This window comes from Suncus etruscus, chromosome X (assembly GCF_024139225.1).
Source record: "Suncus etruscus isolate mSunEtr1 chromosome X, mSunEtr1.pri.cur, whole genome shotgun sequence".
In the NCBI taxonomy this organism is placed as follows: domain Eukaryota; kingdom Metazoa; phylum Chordata; class Mammalia; order Eulipotyphla; family Soricidae; genus Suncus; species Suncus etruscus.
Window position 1 is genome coordinate 78567812 of NC_064868.1, and position 13013 is coordinate 78580824.

General features: G+C 44.5%; 1 protein-coding gene across 1 annotated transcript in view; it reads right to left on the reverse strand.

The window, feature by feature from the left end:
* Positions 1-13013, reverse strand: part of ATP11C (ATPase phospholipid transporting 11C) — a 202777-nt gene that overhangs the window by 18405 nt on the left and 171359 nt on the right. The window contains exons 24-26 of the mRNA XM_049767475.1: positions 7304-7431; positions 2967-3102; positions 1001-1066 (exon numbers count right to left, since the gene is read on the reverse strand). Coding sequence (XP_049623432.1) covers positions 1001-1066; positions 2967-3102; positions 7304-7431 — 330 coding nt within the window. The remainder of the gene's footprint in view (positions 1-1000; positions 1067-2966; positions 3103-7303; positions 7432-13013) is intronic.

Sequence of the window (13013 nt, forward strand, 5' to 3'; positions counted from 1 at the left end):
AAAGGTTACAGGGATACATAATGTCAATGATTTTTGCCCAACTTACTCCAATTGCATGTTATCTCGTATAGAGTCAAGAATGTTGCCACTAAGTGCTGAATATTCTAGGTCAAATCTCATCACTGCTAAACTCTTCTGTACATATATCTCACTTGTGGGATTCAATCCCAATTCCTTGCAAGTGTGGTATTATCATTACTTTTGGGAGGGGGTGACACCAACTATGCTCAGAGCTTACTCTTCTCTGTGCATACACGAATCACTCCTGGTGGGTTCAGGGAACCATATGGGCTGCTGGAGATTGAACCTGAGTCAGCTGTTTGCAAGGCAACTGCCCTCCCAGCTATACTATTGCTCCAGCCCAGATCTAGCATTCTTTCTTTATTTTAATTTTTTAATTTTTTTGCTTTTGGGGCCATACCCTGTGACACTTAGGGGTTACTCCTGGCTATGTGCTCAGAAATCACTCCTGGCTTGGGGGGACCATATGGGATGTGAGGGGATCCAATCGTGGTCTGTCCTAGGTTAGCGCTTGCAAGGCAAACGCCCAACCGCTTGCGCTACCACTCCGGCCACCAGATCTGGCATTCTTAAACAAATATATAATTTTTAAAAATACTCAAGTACTTATTATAGAAACACACACATACTCCCAGCTTGTTTATATAGCACTTATCATAACATCTTGAATATAGCAGGAAAGGAACAGATTTTCAGTATAAGTATGGTACATGAATTAGGAAAAAAAAACCTAAACATTGTAAGAGTATACTGGAGAAAACAGATAACAGATGAAGATAGCATAAAAATGCCCAAATCTTTCCTCTCCTATCAGAATAAACAGTCAGCCTCAAAACCTTCAAATAGTAAAAAGAAGATAGAAGACATTAGCATAAGACCAGAGTGCATTAAAAAATGGTATTAAATATATTTGATAAAATAGTCTTCAAATAGATTTGATACATATCAAATAATTATAATAATAAATACAAACACTAACCTTTAAAGTTACAGTGAATACCAGGACAGTAAAAACAATGGTTCCAAAGGTCCAGTTTCCGTAAACCTGAAAAATATTGAACAATTGCAGGAAGCATTACTATACGCACCTGTTCATGAAAACAAAAAGCAAGTCTAAGCCTGTGTGGAATGGCCAAAAGTATGAACTGCTTAGGGAAATATCTGGCCCAGAAATGCTAGCCATCATAGCGCCCTTAAGTCTTCTTCTGCAACTGGACCTCATTTCCGGAGGGCTGCTGATGTCCACTATTCTGGGCAGCACTGAACAGAGAGCTTGTAGGGGTGATACTGGTGTAATAATGAGATGGGAAAAATGCCAAAAGTAGGGAAATTCAAAGTGCTGCTCATCGAAACAAGCCAGGAATGAGGATTGTCTCCAAAGGGTTTGGGATGGGCTCTTTCCTCAATGTAGGACTCATTCTATCCTCCAGGGACCAAAAGACTGCAGGCCAAAGACTCGTTTGAAAAAGATAGTGCCCCTGAGCGCTGTCAGTATGCACACACACCCCAGCAAAGCCGTTACCTTGGTGAAACCCGAACCGTGAAAATGAATGGCAGCGGCTTACCAAATGCTCTCAGGAGTGCAACACACAAGATTGAAACAGAAAATGAATTCTGAGATGTGGGTTTTGAAAAGTCAAAATCCAAATTTATGGCTAGTAGCAGGAAGAAAAAAAGGCATTGGCCTGAGTCATATATGAGGATTCTATTGGATTGCTGACTGCTCTTAGGTGTGTTGTCAATTAAGCAAACATCTAAAAGGCTGGTATGATGAATAGCAAAGCATGTACAGACTCAGTCTTCAAGCTGAAGGTCCTGGGACTGGCCCTAGGACGCAAAGAAACCAAGTGGGCTTCTTTCTCGCCTTTCCCAAGCATTCCAGGCAGACATTCAAGTGCTCAGCCTTTCTTCCCTCACCAACTACTCAGTGTTTTTCTGGGTTTGTGCCAGAGAGATTTCTTAGTCCAAATTAGAGAGAGTTTTACTGCAGCCCTTTTCAAATTCACATGTGTAGTATTGTTGCTTGTCTAAGATCTAGGTATCTTCTTCACTCAGCACATCCTTTTGTAACTTTAGCTCTGCTGCACATTATGGTCCATCAAGAAGGTCTAACTCTAAGAAGTTGCCCAGGAACAGCAAAAGAGAACACAGTGAAAGCAGCGTGCAAGTTGCCCATTTCCCACTGTTTGGTCCTGAATGCATCACATCATATGGTTGTTTCTTATCCTGAGCACAGCCTGGAGCAAACGTATGGCAACAACAGTGCTGGGTACTCTAGAGGCTGACTGGAAAAGCACCGAAAGCCACCAGGAAGGACAATGGAGGAGAGCCAGGCTGTTTTCCAAGGGGACAAGCTATTTTGCCTCTCAAAAGGGTTAGGGAGTAGGGGGCGCTGGAGTGTGTGAAGATGGTGGAGGAAAGGTGACACTACTGGGACACTGGTGTTGAAATATGATATGCCTAAAGCTCAACTATAACTTTGTAAATCATAGTTCTTTATTTTTTGAAATAAACAAGACAAGTCAAAGTGTGTGAGGGGTCTAAAGTCTCAAGGTGTAAGACCTTTCACCTAATAAAAGATGTTCACCATGTGAGACTTCTGGAAGGTTTCAGAGAAGCTCTTTAGCCCTTTACCCACGAAGGAATTTCTTGCTTTGAAGTTTGTATTATTCTAAAGAAGAAAGAACTAAAATACTGTATTATAAGAAAATACACTTATAAGGTTCAACCCCTGGCAACCCATGTGGTGCCCAGAAACATTCAAGAGTGATTCCTGAGTACAGAGCCAGGAGTAACCCCTGAGCACTACTGAGCATGACCCCAAATCAAAACTAAAGCAAAGGGGAAAAAAACTCATTTAGACTCAGTCCAGAACAGATCAGGGGCCCAGGAGAGTGATAAGTCAGAATAATAACACAAAGAGATGCAATAGCATCTTTGGTTACCTTTGCATTGTCTTCCAAGGACGATGTCTGAAAAAGAAAGTAAGTCCCGAAGAAGAAAACCGTCCCTTCAAAGGCAGCCAGAAACGTCCAATACAAGAAGGGGCCCAGCTGGAGCATGGCGTTGCCAGAGATCTTCCTGTGGATAAGTGGCAGAAAGTGCAGGTAAGTGAGTCATAAGCCAAGTGCATGCCTGTGGTCTGATGTGTGCCCAAGAAGGGGCTTCCCTGCAGGCGTGGGATGGCTCAGGCCAAAGGCCAGTCCACAGCAGGGCTCAGCACCCCGCACTTACTTTCCAAGGCACTGGAGAACCTCATTAGTTTCAGAAAATTTTGCCCACTGGCAAGAGCAGCAGGACCGACAGTAATAATTAGCTCCCGTGTGCCAAGGACTTTCTACAGAAATAGAAGCCTAAGTTGAGAGTTTTGTCTATTCACTGGCTTGATGTCTGTTTACATCAAAACACAAGGTAGAAATTTTGTTTGAAGCGGGCTGGGGTGGGGTTTCTGTGCCTGGAATGTGCTCCACTGGGAATCAGGAACACTTGTCCAACATAGGGATTTGGGTCACTTCTATTTCCACACAACAAGGTGCCCCCAAAGGCTTTAAAGCCTGAGAAGTTCTTGGGGTTCTATGCAGGGGCTGGTCCAGCTGCTCTAGGGCTTAACACTTTTGCCTTGCACAGGGCAGGTGTATGGTCAATCACTTGTGTCACACATGGTGTTCCCAGGCACCAGTATTCCCGGAGTACAGAGCCAGGAGGAGGCCCTGTGCATAGCTGGCTGGGGCTCCCAACAAGAACATGTTTTAAAAAAAATAAATCCAAACACTCATTAAAAGAGATGGGAAGCTATGAGGACTTTCACTCTCAATGAGTCCAATGGCAAAAGGGGAGCTTGGTCATCTTTCTAGATTTAAAGTTTCCCAGGTGAATGGAAGCACAGGAAAGCTTGGGATGGCAGTATTCATCCAGAGCTGGGGATGTGCTCAGGGGTGAGCACATGCCTTGTATGCATGAGGCCAGGGACTAAAGCCCAGGGAAGCAACAACAAAATGAAACACCAAACCCACCTGACAACTCACCAAGGGACAGAACCTATCCACAATCCTCAACTGATTTCAAATCTAGAGACTCTCAGGGGCCGGATCAGGGTGCAAGTGGTAAGGTGTCTGCCTTGCATGTGCTAGCCTACGAAGGACTGAGGTTCAATTCCCCAGCATCCCATATGGTCCCCCAAGCCAGGAGTGATTTCTGAGTGCATAGCCAAGAGTAACCCCTGAGTGTCACCAGGTGTGGGCCAAAAACCAACAAACAAACAATCTAGAGTCTCAAACAAACTAAACTACCATGGTCTTTTAACTGTAATAGTTAACAAAGTACTATTGCCTTTAAATTAAAAAAAAAGGTGGGGGAGGTTTGAGTAACACCAGTGATGCTCAGAGGCCACTCCTGGCTCTGCAATCAGGAATTAATCCTGGTTTTGCTTGGAGTATATGAAATGCCAGGAATCGAACCCAGGTTGGCCATGTGCCACAAAAAGGTCCTGCACTATTACTCTGGCCCTGAGTACTTTTAATTTGTCAGTTTTCATACTTTGTTTGTTGGCTTTTTTTTTTACTAATACCTTGCAACAGGGATTGGTAAGACTCATGTTTAATTGTATATAAAGTCCAATCTATCAAACAGTTCAGACTGGAGCTCAAAATATGGGAGGTAAAAGCCCTCAGGTCTGGTGGGCTTCCTCTGTCACCTTCAGACCTTTATGTTAGCTCCCAGATTCTGAGTGAGAGCATTGCTCAAAAAAAACTTCCTTCTATTTCAATGTCATAACTCCCTTTTCAATAAGAACTCCCAGAGGGACAGTACCCTTCCCACGTCTGCCAATTTTTCCCTGCATAGACTTCCAAGAGGTACCTTCCCCATCCTGAAATTTTCCTGGGAAAAAAGCAGCTCACTGCCTGTTGCCTTGCCCGAACTGTAGCTTCCCACAAACAAGGCAGGTGGCCTGCCTTATTTTCCAGAAATCTCCAGTACTCAGTGTCACCTATCCAAGGGTCAGTGGCATTTCTATTTCCAAGGTCTTTCTCATTTAAAACAGCCGAGTGACCATTCTCGAAGATGAGAAAGGGCAGTAATGGGGTCAGGGTGGAGTGGGGAGCGGGATAGCGACAAATCCAAAGCAAAGACTCAACCACACTGAAAACATAAGATGAAGCTGCAAACTCCAGGGGGCTGGAGTGACTGATTGTGCAACATGAAGGGCGCTTGCCTTGCACCACTCAACTCAGGGTTCAAACCCTGGTACCCCATATGGTCTCCAAGCACTGCTAGGTATGATTCCTGAGTGCAGAGTCAGTAGCCCCTGAGCTTCACTGGGTGTGGCCCAACCTCCCTCAACAAAAAAAACCCCTCAAAACTAAACATAGATGTGCCTGTCAAGGTGGCGGGGATGTGGGAGGGGTTCCTGAACACCAGTGGAGGGAAGATGATGCTGGTGGTGCAGATATTGTGTGTCTAAAATTTAAAAAAAATTAAAAATATTAAAATGAAAGAGTACAAATACTTGAGTCATTCAAGCCCTTTTGATAACTCTAAGAAGCCAGAAAAATTCCAGGTATGAAATTTCAGGTGTGAACCCTTCTTTTAGCAGCACCAGAAACTGGGTGCCTTCACATGCTGACCTGTCCTTAACCTATCCATAACCCTACAATCTCTCTCCAGCAACTAAATGATGATCAGTTTTGTATATCTGGCCTAGTCTGACATTGACTAAATGTGAGTTTTCCGAGTCAGAGCAGTTAAGCAAATTTCTTCGTTTCAAACGAGGAAAACACCCAAATCTCTCTATTGTGCTCGCTGTCCACTGCTCAGCTGTGCTTATAATCTGCTGCAAAAGAACAACTTTCTCCTCCGCTTTGGGGCATTGCTTATTACAAACCCAGCAAATCACAGGTTAAAAGCAAACCGGCTTGTGCCAAGTCTCTCATCCATAGAGAAAACCTTCATTTCCCACAGACACACAATAAATGTAAGGGCTTGAAAAGTGAATTATTTTCTCCAAAAACCAGTATTATTACAATGGGGCTAGAAAGAGCAGCAAACCATGCTCAGGAGCAGTTTGTAAGGACACAGTGATGCCACCCAGAAAGGCAAAAACCAACAGTCAAAGCCAGTGGCTTTCTACCTTGCTCTGCCAGCAGACTGCCAGTTCAAAACCATGGTCTAGCTTTGTGGGGGTCAGGACATTTTTTGCAAGAGAAAGGTTTGGATCACATCAGCTACTCCAAGGCTGAGTCCTGACAGTGCTCAGAGGGCTCTAAGGGATGTAGGAGAATGAAACTGGGTTGGCCATAGGCAAGGTCTGTGCTTTGGCTCCTGTGTGTGTGTGTGTGTGTGTGTGTGTGTGTGTGTGTGTGTGTTTGGCTTTGAGGTACACCTGGTGATGGTCGGGGGTTACTCCTGATCTACACTCAGAAATCACTTCTGGCGGGCTCAGGAGATCATATAGAATGCTGGGGATCGAACATGGGTCAGCCACATGCAAGGCAAGCACCCTCCCTGCTGTACTCTCTCAGGTCTTGTATGTAGTTTTTATCATTTTTCTCTAGTTCTCCAGCTCCTGAAGATCACATTCAAGACCATGGCATTTATACACACTGAGGTGCAAACCCCACAACTCCCAGACCTAAGAAACCCATCGTTTCCCTGTTGAAGGGTCTGGTTTTAGTAGCTCATAGTTCCAAACAGAACATGTGACTCAGGTCCCATATGTACTTGACTTACCACCTTTTCAGAGAGAAAATGCTCAATGCTCTGCCCCAAATAGAGCACCCCAAATAGAAACATGGTCTTTATAGCAGCCCCCCAACTATGGTAAATGCTGATGTTCTGGTTCCTTCTCCTCATGTATGAATGTAAACCCACAATTTCAAAAGCTCCAGGGAGGTTTCTTCCTCCCAGTGCCACCACAAATACAGGGAATTTCCCAGTGACTACACTGAGCATTTTTTGTGTATTTTATCCTAACTAGACTACAGGTGTAACAATATGATCACCCCATTTTCCAGATGAAAAAACCAGCAGTTCTGAAAGGCCAACCCTTGTCTAAACTCCCATGAGCGAGCAGCAACAGAAGTCAATTCTGAACGGGGCTGGGCTTGACCTGAAACGTCATGCTGATAACCCAGGATGACCTGGCAGTCAGCATGTCTTGGCCAGAGGTTTGCCATCTGGTCATTTGGGCAAGACCCACACTGGGTTCCTGACAGAGCCCAGTGCTCAGTCAGATGTCCTTAGTTTCAGGCTTCAGATCCATAGTGGATGGCAGGCTTCAACTTACATATACAATCGGGGGTCTGAGGTCAGTGTGTCAATATTGATGTGTTGCTCCAGGAGGCTGTATGCCAGAATGGGCAAGGATGTGAAGCAGATGTTATACATAGTAAGGTAAGCGGCGTCATAGAGGGGCTGCAAAGACAAACAACAGAAGACACAGCAATGCATGGGTACCCTTGCTGCAAAGGTGTTAGGTTATACCTTATTTTACCTAAAACAAAGATCATCCCTAGTTCCTTTGTATATTTGTTTACAATTTAGATTTACTCCAAAACAGAGATTGCCTTCCTTGTAAATCTAAATGGGACTGGCTCAGGATACTCTGGTGTATCTGTCCTTACTCTGTCCTCACTCCCCCACCAGGGATGTGGTCTCTGTACTAAATAAAAACAGCAGTTTTGGCACTTCATATGAGGTAGAAGACTGCCAGACATACATGTGTTTCACCTTCAGCCCGGTTTGGATTATTTCATGTTCACTTGACTTGTTCACTTGGAGGTTGGAAATAAGACATGTGGGGTGATTTTACTCAAGGGCATCGTCATGCCAGAGAGAAAACGCAAAATTGCATGGGTAATCAAAAGGGAGTTTAGTTTCCCTACCTGTCTATTTTGCTGAGAGCACCAGAGGTTTCATAAATCAAGTCCCCGTTATTGTTCCATGAAACAGGGTAGATCTACTGAGGGAAGATTCCTCCTTCCCCTTTCACAGCTTGTTTGCTGGAGGGGGGCTCTCCTAGCACAGTGTTCAAAGACCCATGTGGTAGTGCTAGGATTGAACTCGGGACTCCTGCATTCAAAGCACAGGCCCTCGCCCTCCAAGTTATATCAGCATCCTTCCAAGGATTGTATTCAGAATGTTTGTGTCAGGAAGTTCTTTTACTAACAAATATTAACCGATTGCTTTCTAAAAATCTGCACAAAGAAAAATTAAGTGTAAGCCAGGATCCCCTTAGGGAAAACTAAATAACTAAATACAGTCTACAGCCAGCTTGCTTTATAAGGTTTTTTGGAGGGTGGTTGTTATTTTTTACATGGTTTTCAATTTTGTATCATGGCCACATTAGACTTAAGCTCCTAAGTGGCATTGTTTTTTGGTTTTCGGGGCCACACCTGGCAGGGCTCAGGGGTTACTCCTGGCTCTGCACTCAGAACATTGCTACTGACAGTCTTGGAGAACTATATGGGATGCCAGAAATCGAACCCGGGCTTGTCCCAGGTCAGCAGTGTACAGGACAAAACGCCCTATGGTTGTGCTATCACTATGGTGCCTAAAATATGTAGTTTTTATTTATTTTTGGTTTGGGGGCTACCCCTGGCAGCACTCAGAGGTTACTCCTGACTTTGCACTCATAAATTACTCCTGGTAGGCTTGGGGGACAACATGGGATGCCAGGTTGGCCATGTGTAAGGCAAATGCCCTACCCACTCTAAGTGGCATTTTCTATGGATTAAATATAGTCAAGAAAAACATGTTTATGAGCTTGACTTTGGACTCTACATCTTTCACCAGCCTTGACCAGCAAAGTTGCAACTTTGTGCTGGCCCTGCCACAGAAACCGGAAGGTTATTTTGTTAACTCTGGCCTAAAGTCTGTTTACTTGGTGACTGATCCTCAATGACCTTAGTCACTCCTTTGGTCACCTGTAGGAGTGGAAGGATTCATTCCCAAACTGCCCTTTATTCCATCAGTCTCCCAGAGGCCGTACTGGAACTTCACCCTCAGTGCTTCCTCCAGTCCAGTGGTTTGTACACCATCCTGATTCACTGCAAATCCCCAAATCTCTTTCTAGATCGGACATGGCAGCCCAACTCCCGACCTACATTTCTCCACTGCCCCTATGACACATCCTTGGAGCATCTAAGTGTTTCTCAGCTCTCCCATGTCCTGAATTTAACTGCTTTCTGGCCTCTGACTCAAAGTGGCTCCACTAGAAATCCTCCCATGTTGGCTAAAGAGGGGGCATATATTATTGACCTTTCTCTTTCTCATAGCCCCTATTCTATTAACAGTGCTTTCTGGCACTAAACTCAATACATTCAAAATCAGATCACTTCCTCGCACTGCCACTATGACCCCTGGTTATCTTCCTTACCGGTCTGTTTCTCCTCAAAACCTACTGTGTCTTCACAAACATAATGAATGATCCATGCTGATGTATAAAAATGTTAAGTCCCATCACCCAAACTTAGACATTCTGGCTTCTACCTGCCTGGTGGCATCACTTCTCTCATCTTCCCTCATTTCTTCCAACAGCAAGATCTCTTTCAATTTGTCATTCAGAGATGCTCTGGTCTTTGCTTAGATGCAAAGGTGGATCCCTTCAAATCTCATCCCAATCAGACTAATTAGTTCTACATCTCTTTGTCTGTCTCTCAAATACATTTTTCTCCTTTGGCCAGCTTCCTGTTTCTCCTGGGCCCCAACACTATTCATCACCTTCTCCTTTATTTCCCTGAGGGCTGTAGCTGCAGGACAAACACAGTGGTCCAAGACTGCCCACTTGGACCATTGATGGAGAATGCTTCTCAACCTGTGGCCATTCTGGCGCTCAAAAGGTAAGATTGAATGCCCAGTCATAAGACTGCCAGCAGCACCCAATCACTCGGAGCCAGAGCTGTGGTGTCAGCAGTAAGGCATCTGCCTTGTGTGTGCTAACCTAGGATGGACCGTGGTTTGATCCCCCAGTGTCCCATATGGTCCCCCAAGCCAGGAGTGATTTCTGAGTGCATAGCCAGGAGTGACCCCTGAGCGTCATCGGCTGTGGCCCAAAAACAAAACAAAAAAGAGCAAGGTCCCAGCCCAAACCCCTCCCCAAATCACCTACATCAAGGCTGAGTCCTAGAATAAGACTATCTTATCCCCACATCCTTTCCGAGCTGTCCTATGGTCCGTCCAGCTGCGTATCTGGCCTCATTGCTCCCCAGAACAAATCTCACTGTAGTAACTGCCAAGTGTGTAAATGGTGGTGCTTGGTGAAAGGGCTCTGGCAGTCTTGCAAATAGGAAACATTCAGTACATACTGGGGAATAAATGAGGAGATACTGGAAGCTAAAATATATCTGAGAAGTATTATCTGCTACTGTAAATGTTTCTCCCTTGGGGAAAAAAGTAAGGACCAAAGAAATACCCCAGGGTTATCATGCATGCAGGTGACTCTGCTTTGATCCTCTGTACCACAGAGACCACCAAACTCCACCAGGAATCATCCCTAAACCCAGCCAAGTGAGGCTCAATCCCTCTTCCTTGTCAAACCCCCCAAATCAAACTAATATGTTCCGTGAACCTCATTTTGATAAAAATGCTGAGCTGTTTTTCTAAACAGAGTATATAGCAGCATACAACAATAACCTGCGTGGTCAGAATAAACAATGTTCCACAGTATGTGTTTTTTAAACATATATTCATGTTTTGAGTGAATAGAATGCATTTTGTGGTGACAAAAAATGAACCTGAAGTACAGAGTCTTGAATACTGACTACTGAAGGTATAGCTGACCATGTCCTTAAGATGGAAACATTTCCTGAGTGTATGCTGAGAAACTGACATTGGGTCAGAGAAGGTTCAGAACCAGTCCACCGACGAGCTCCAAGAGTCCATTGGTATGGAGAAAGCAAGTAGACAAGAGGCTGGGATAGCACAGGACTCTGGTGCACTCAAGGACCACAGCTATGATCTTCAGCAGGCAAAGCAAAGGATAATGCATGCTCTCATTAAAGTTTCAACCAAAGGGTCTGCTGAGGATATGGGTGCCTCCCCCAAAGATAGTGTGTGCTTTCAATGAAGTTTCTAACCAACAAGTCTGCAGAGGGCACAGGATGCCTCCCCCAATGATAATGCACACCCTCAAAACAGTTTCCAACCAACAGATCTACAGAAGATGTGGGGGGCTTTCCCAAAGTGTTATGCTCAAGAAAAACATGCTACTAAATCTAAAAGTAACCCAGTCCGTTCCCCAAAAGTATCATGTTCCTTTTCATTCCAATGGACCATGCTTACTGTTGGCATGCACACTCCATTACAGTGTCATTGTAAATAATTCATTTTCACTAATGAGTAAATTAAAAAAACAAAACTCAGATGGACTGCTATGTAGTAATTTTGTCTTGAATTTCACTTAAACAAAGAAACCGTCAATCAACTTTTGTTCTCCGACAATACTTTGAGGTACATGAAAGAGAATTATAACTCTTGGATGCATAATTAAAAAAGACAGACATGACCTCCAAGCCAACATCAGGTTCTGTTGATGCTAGATTCTTGGTGTTACCAATGATTTCCTGGAGAGAGAGAACATCACTATTGTATCATCACTAAAGGAAGCTATCTTTTTGCTCAAAAACTCTGGATCCTGGCCCTACTTCCCCACTCTCCAGGGTTCATTCTTTTTCAAGTTGCAGGTGAGGGGTGAGCTGAAAAGGATTGCCAAGGCCTGAAAAACAGCTCCAAAGACCCATGCACATGTTCATGGTTCAATCCCAAGCACCACAAACCTCCACCCCAATAACCCATTGGGAGACATCCTTGAGGGCCCAACTGCAAGTATCCCTAATCCACTACTGCACTTACCACCCAGCGGGCAAGGAGGAAGAAAAACATCTGTTGCTACAGGACACTGAGCACCCCTACCCCAGCCCCGAGTCAGAGTGGTCCTTGGCTTTCCCAGGAATGAATCTTTGCTTCGTACAACTTCTCTCAGCAGACATGTTTGACAAGGACAGCAAAGCAATAGAATCTCTTTTTTTTTTTTTTTTGGTTTTTTTTTTTGGTTTTTGGACCACACTTGGTGGTGCTCAGGGGTTACTCCTGGCTGTCTGCTCAGAAATAGCTCCTGGCAGGCAAGGGGGTCCATATGGGACACTGGGATTTGAACCAACCACCTTTGGTCCTGGATCAGCTGCTTGCAAGGCAAACGACACTGTGCTATCTCTCCGGGCCCAGAATCTCGTATTTCAAAAGAGAAAAGAATGGCTTCACCAAATTCAGCTGATTTCTCCACGCACTGGAACACAAATCACTCAAGAAAAGCCCAAGTGCCTTTTGCTTTCTTTGACCACATCCAATGGTGCCAGGGTAGACATGCAGAACTGGGGATGTAGCTGAACCCAGCTCTGGCTGGCACTGGCCAAGCATATGCTTTACCTAGGACAGTTCTCCTTTGCTCCTAAAATGCCCACTGAATACTGGCCTGTTCTCTGGAGATGTGGTAGCAGAAACAACATGATAACTGGGAACCTGAACACTCCAGAGAACTAGATTCATCAGTGTCTTCAACCCTTGGTAACGATTAGTTTTGAATACCAGAAAGCTGACAGCACTCCCTGCAGTGCATAGATGATTAATTCATTGAGCAATCTGCTTAACGGGCACTGTGGGGCCAATGACATGGCATTGGATGTAAGCAATGGCACAGCAAATGGCAAAAAGGCAGGTTCAAAAGAAAGAGAGCAGTCAACTCCTATGGAGAAAAATCACAGTCCCTTTCAAAGACCAAGAAATTAGGGGGAAAAGTCGTGAAACAAGACAAACTGAACTGTAGACACTTGGGTCTCTAATATCTGCGGTGATGGTACCAGCAATTCTGCTCGGTAAAACTGTCTCCACATTAACTATCACCAGGCTGAGCTGCTGAGCTTTAAGGAACCTACATCAAGCTCTACTTGCACTAGAAAAAAGGCAAACTCCATTTCTCAGTTGTTACAACCAGCCTCCAC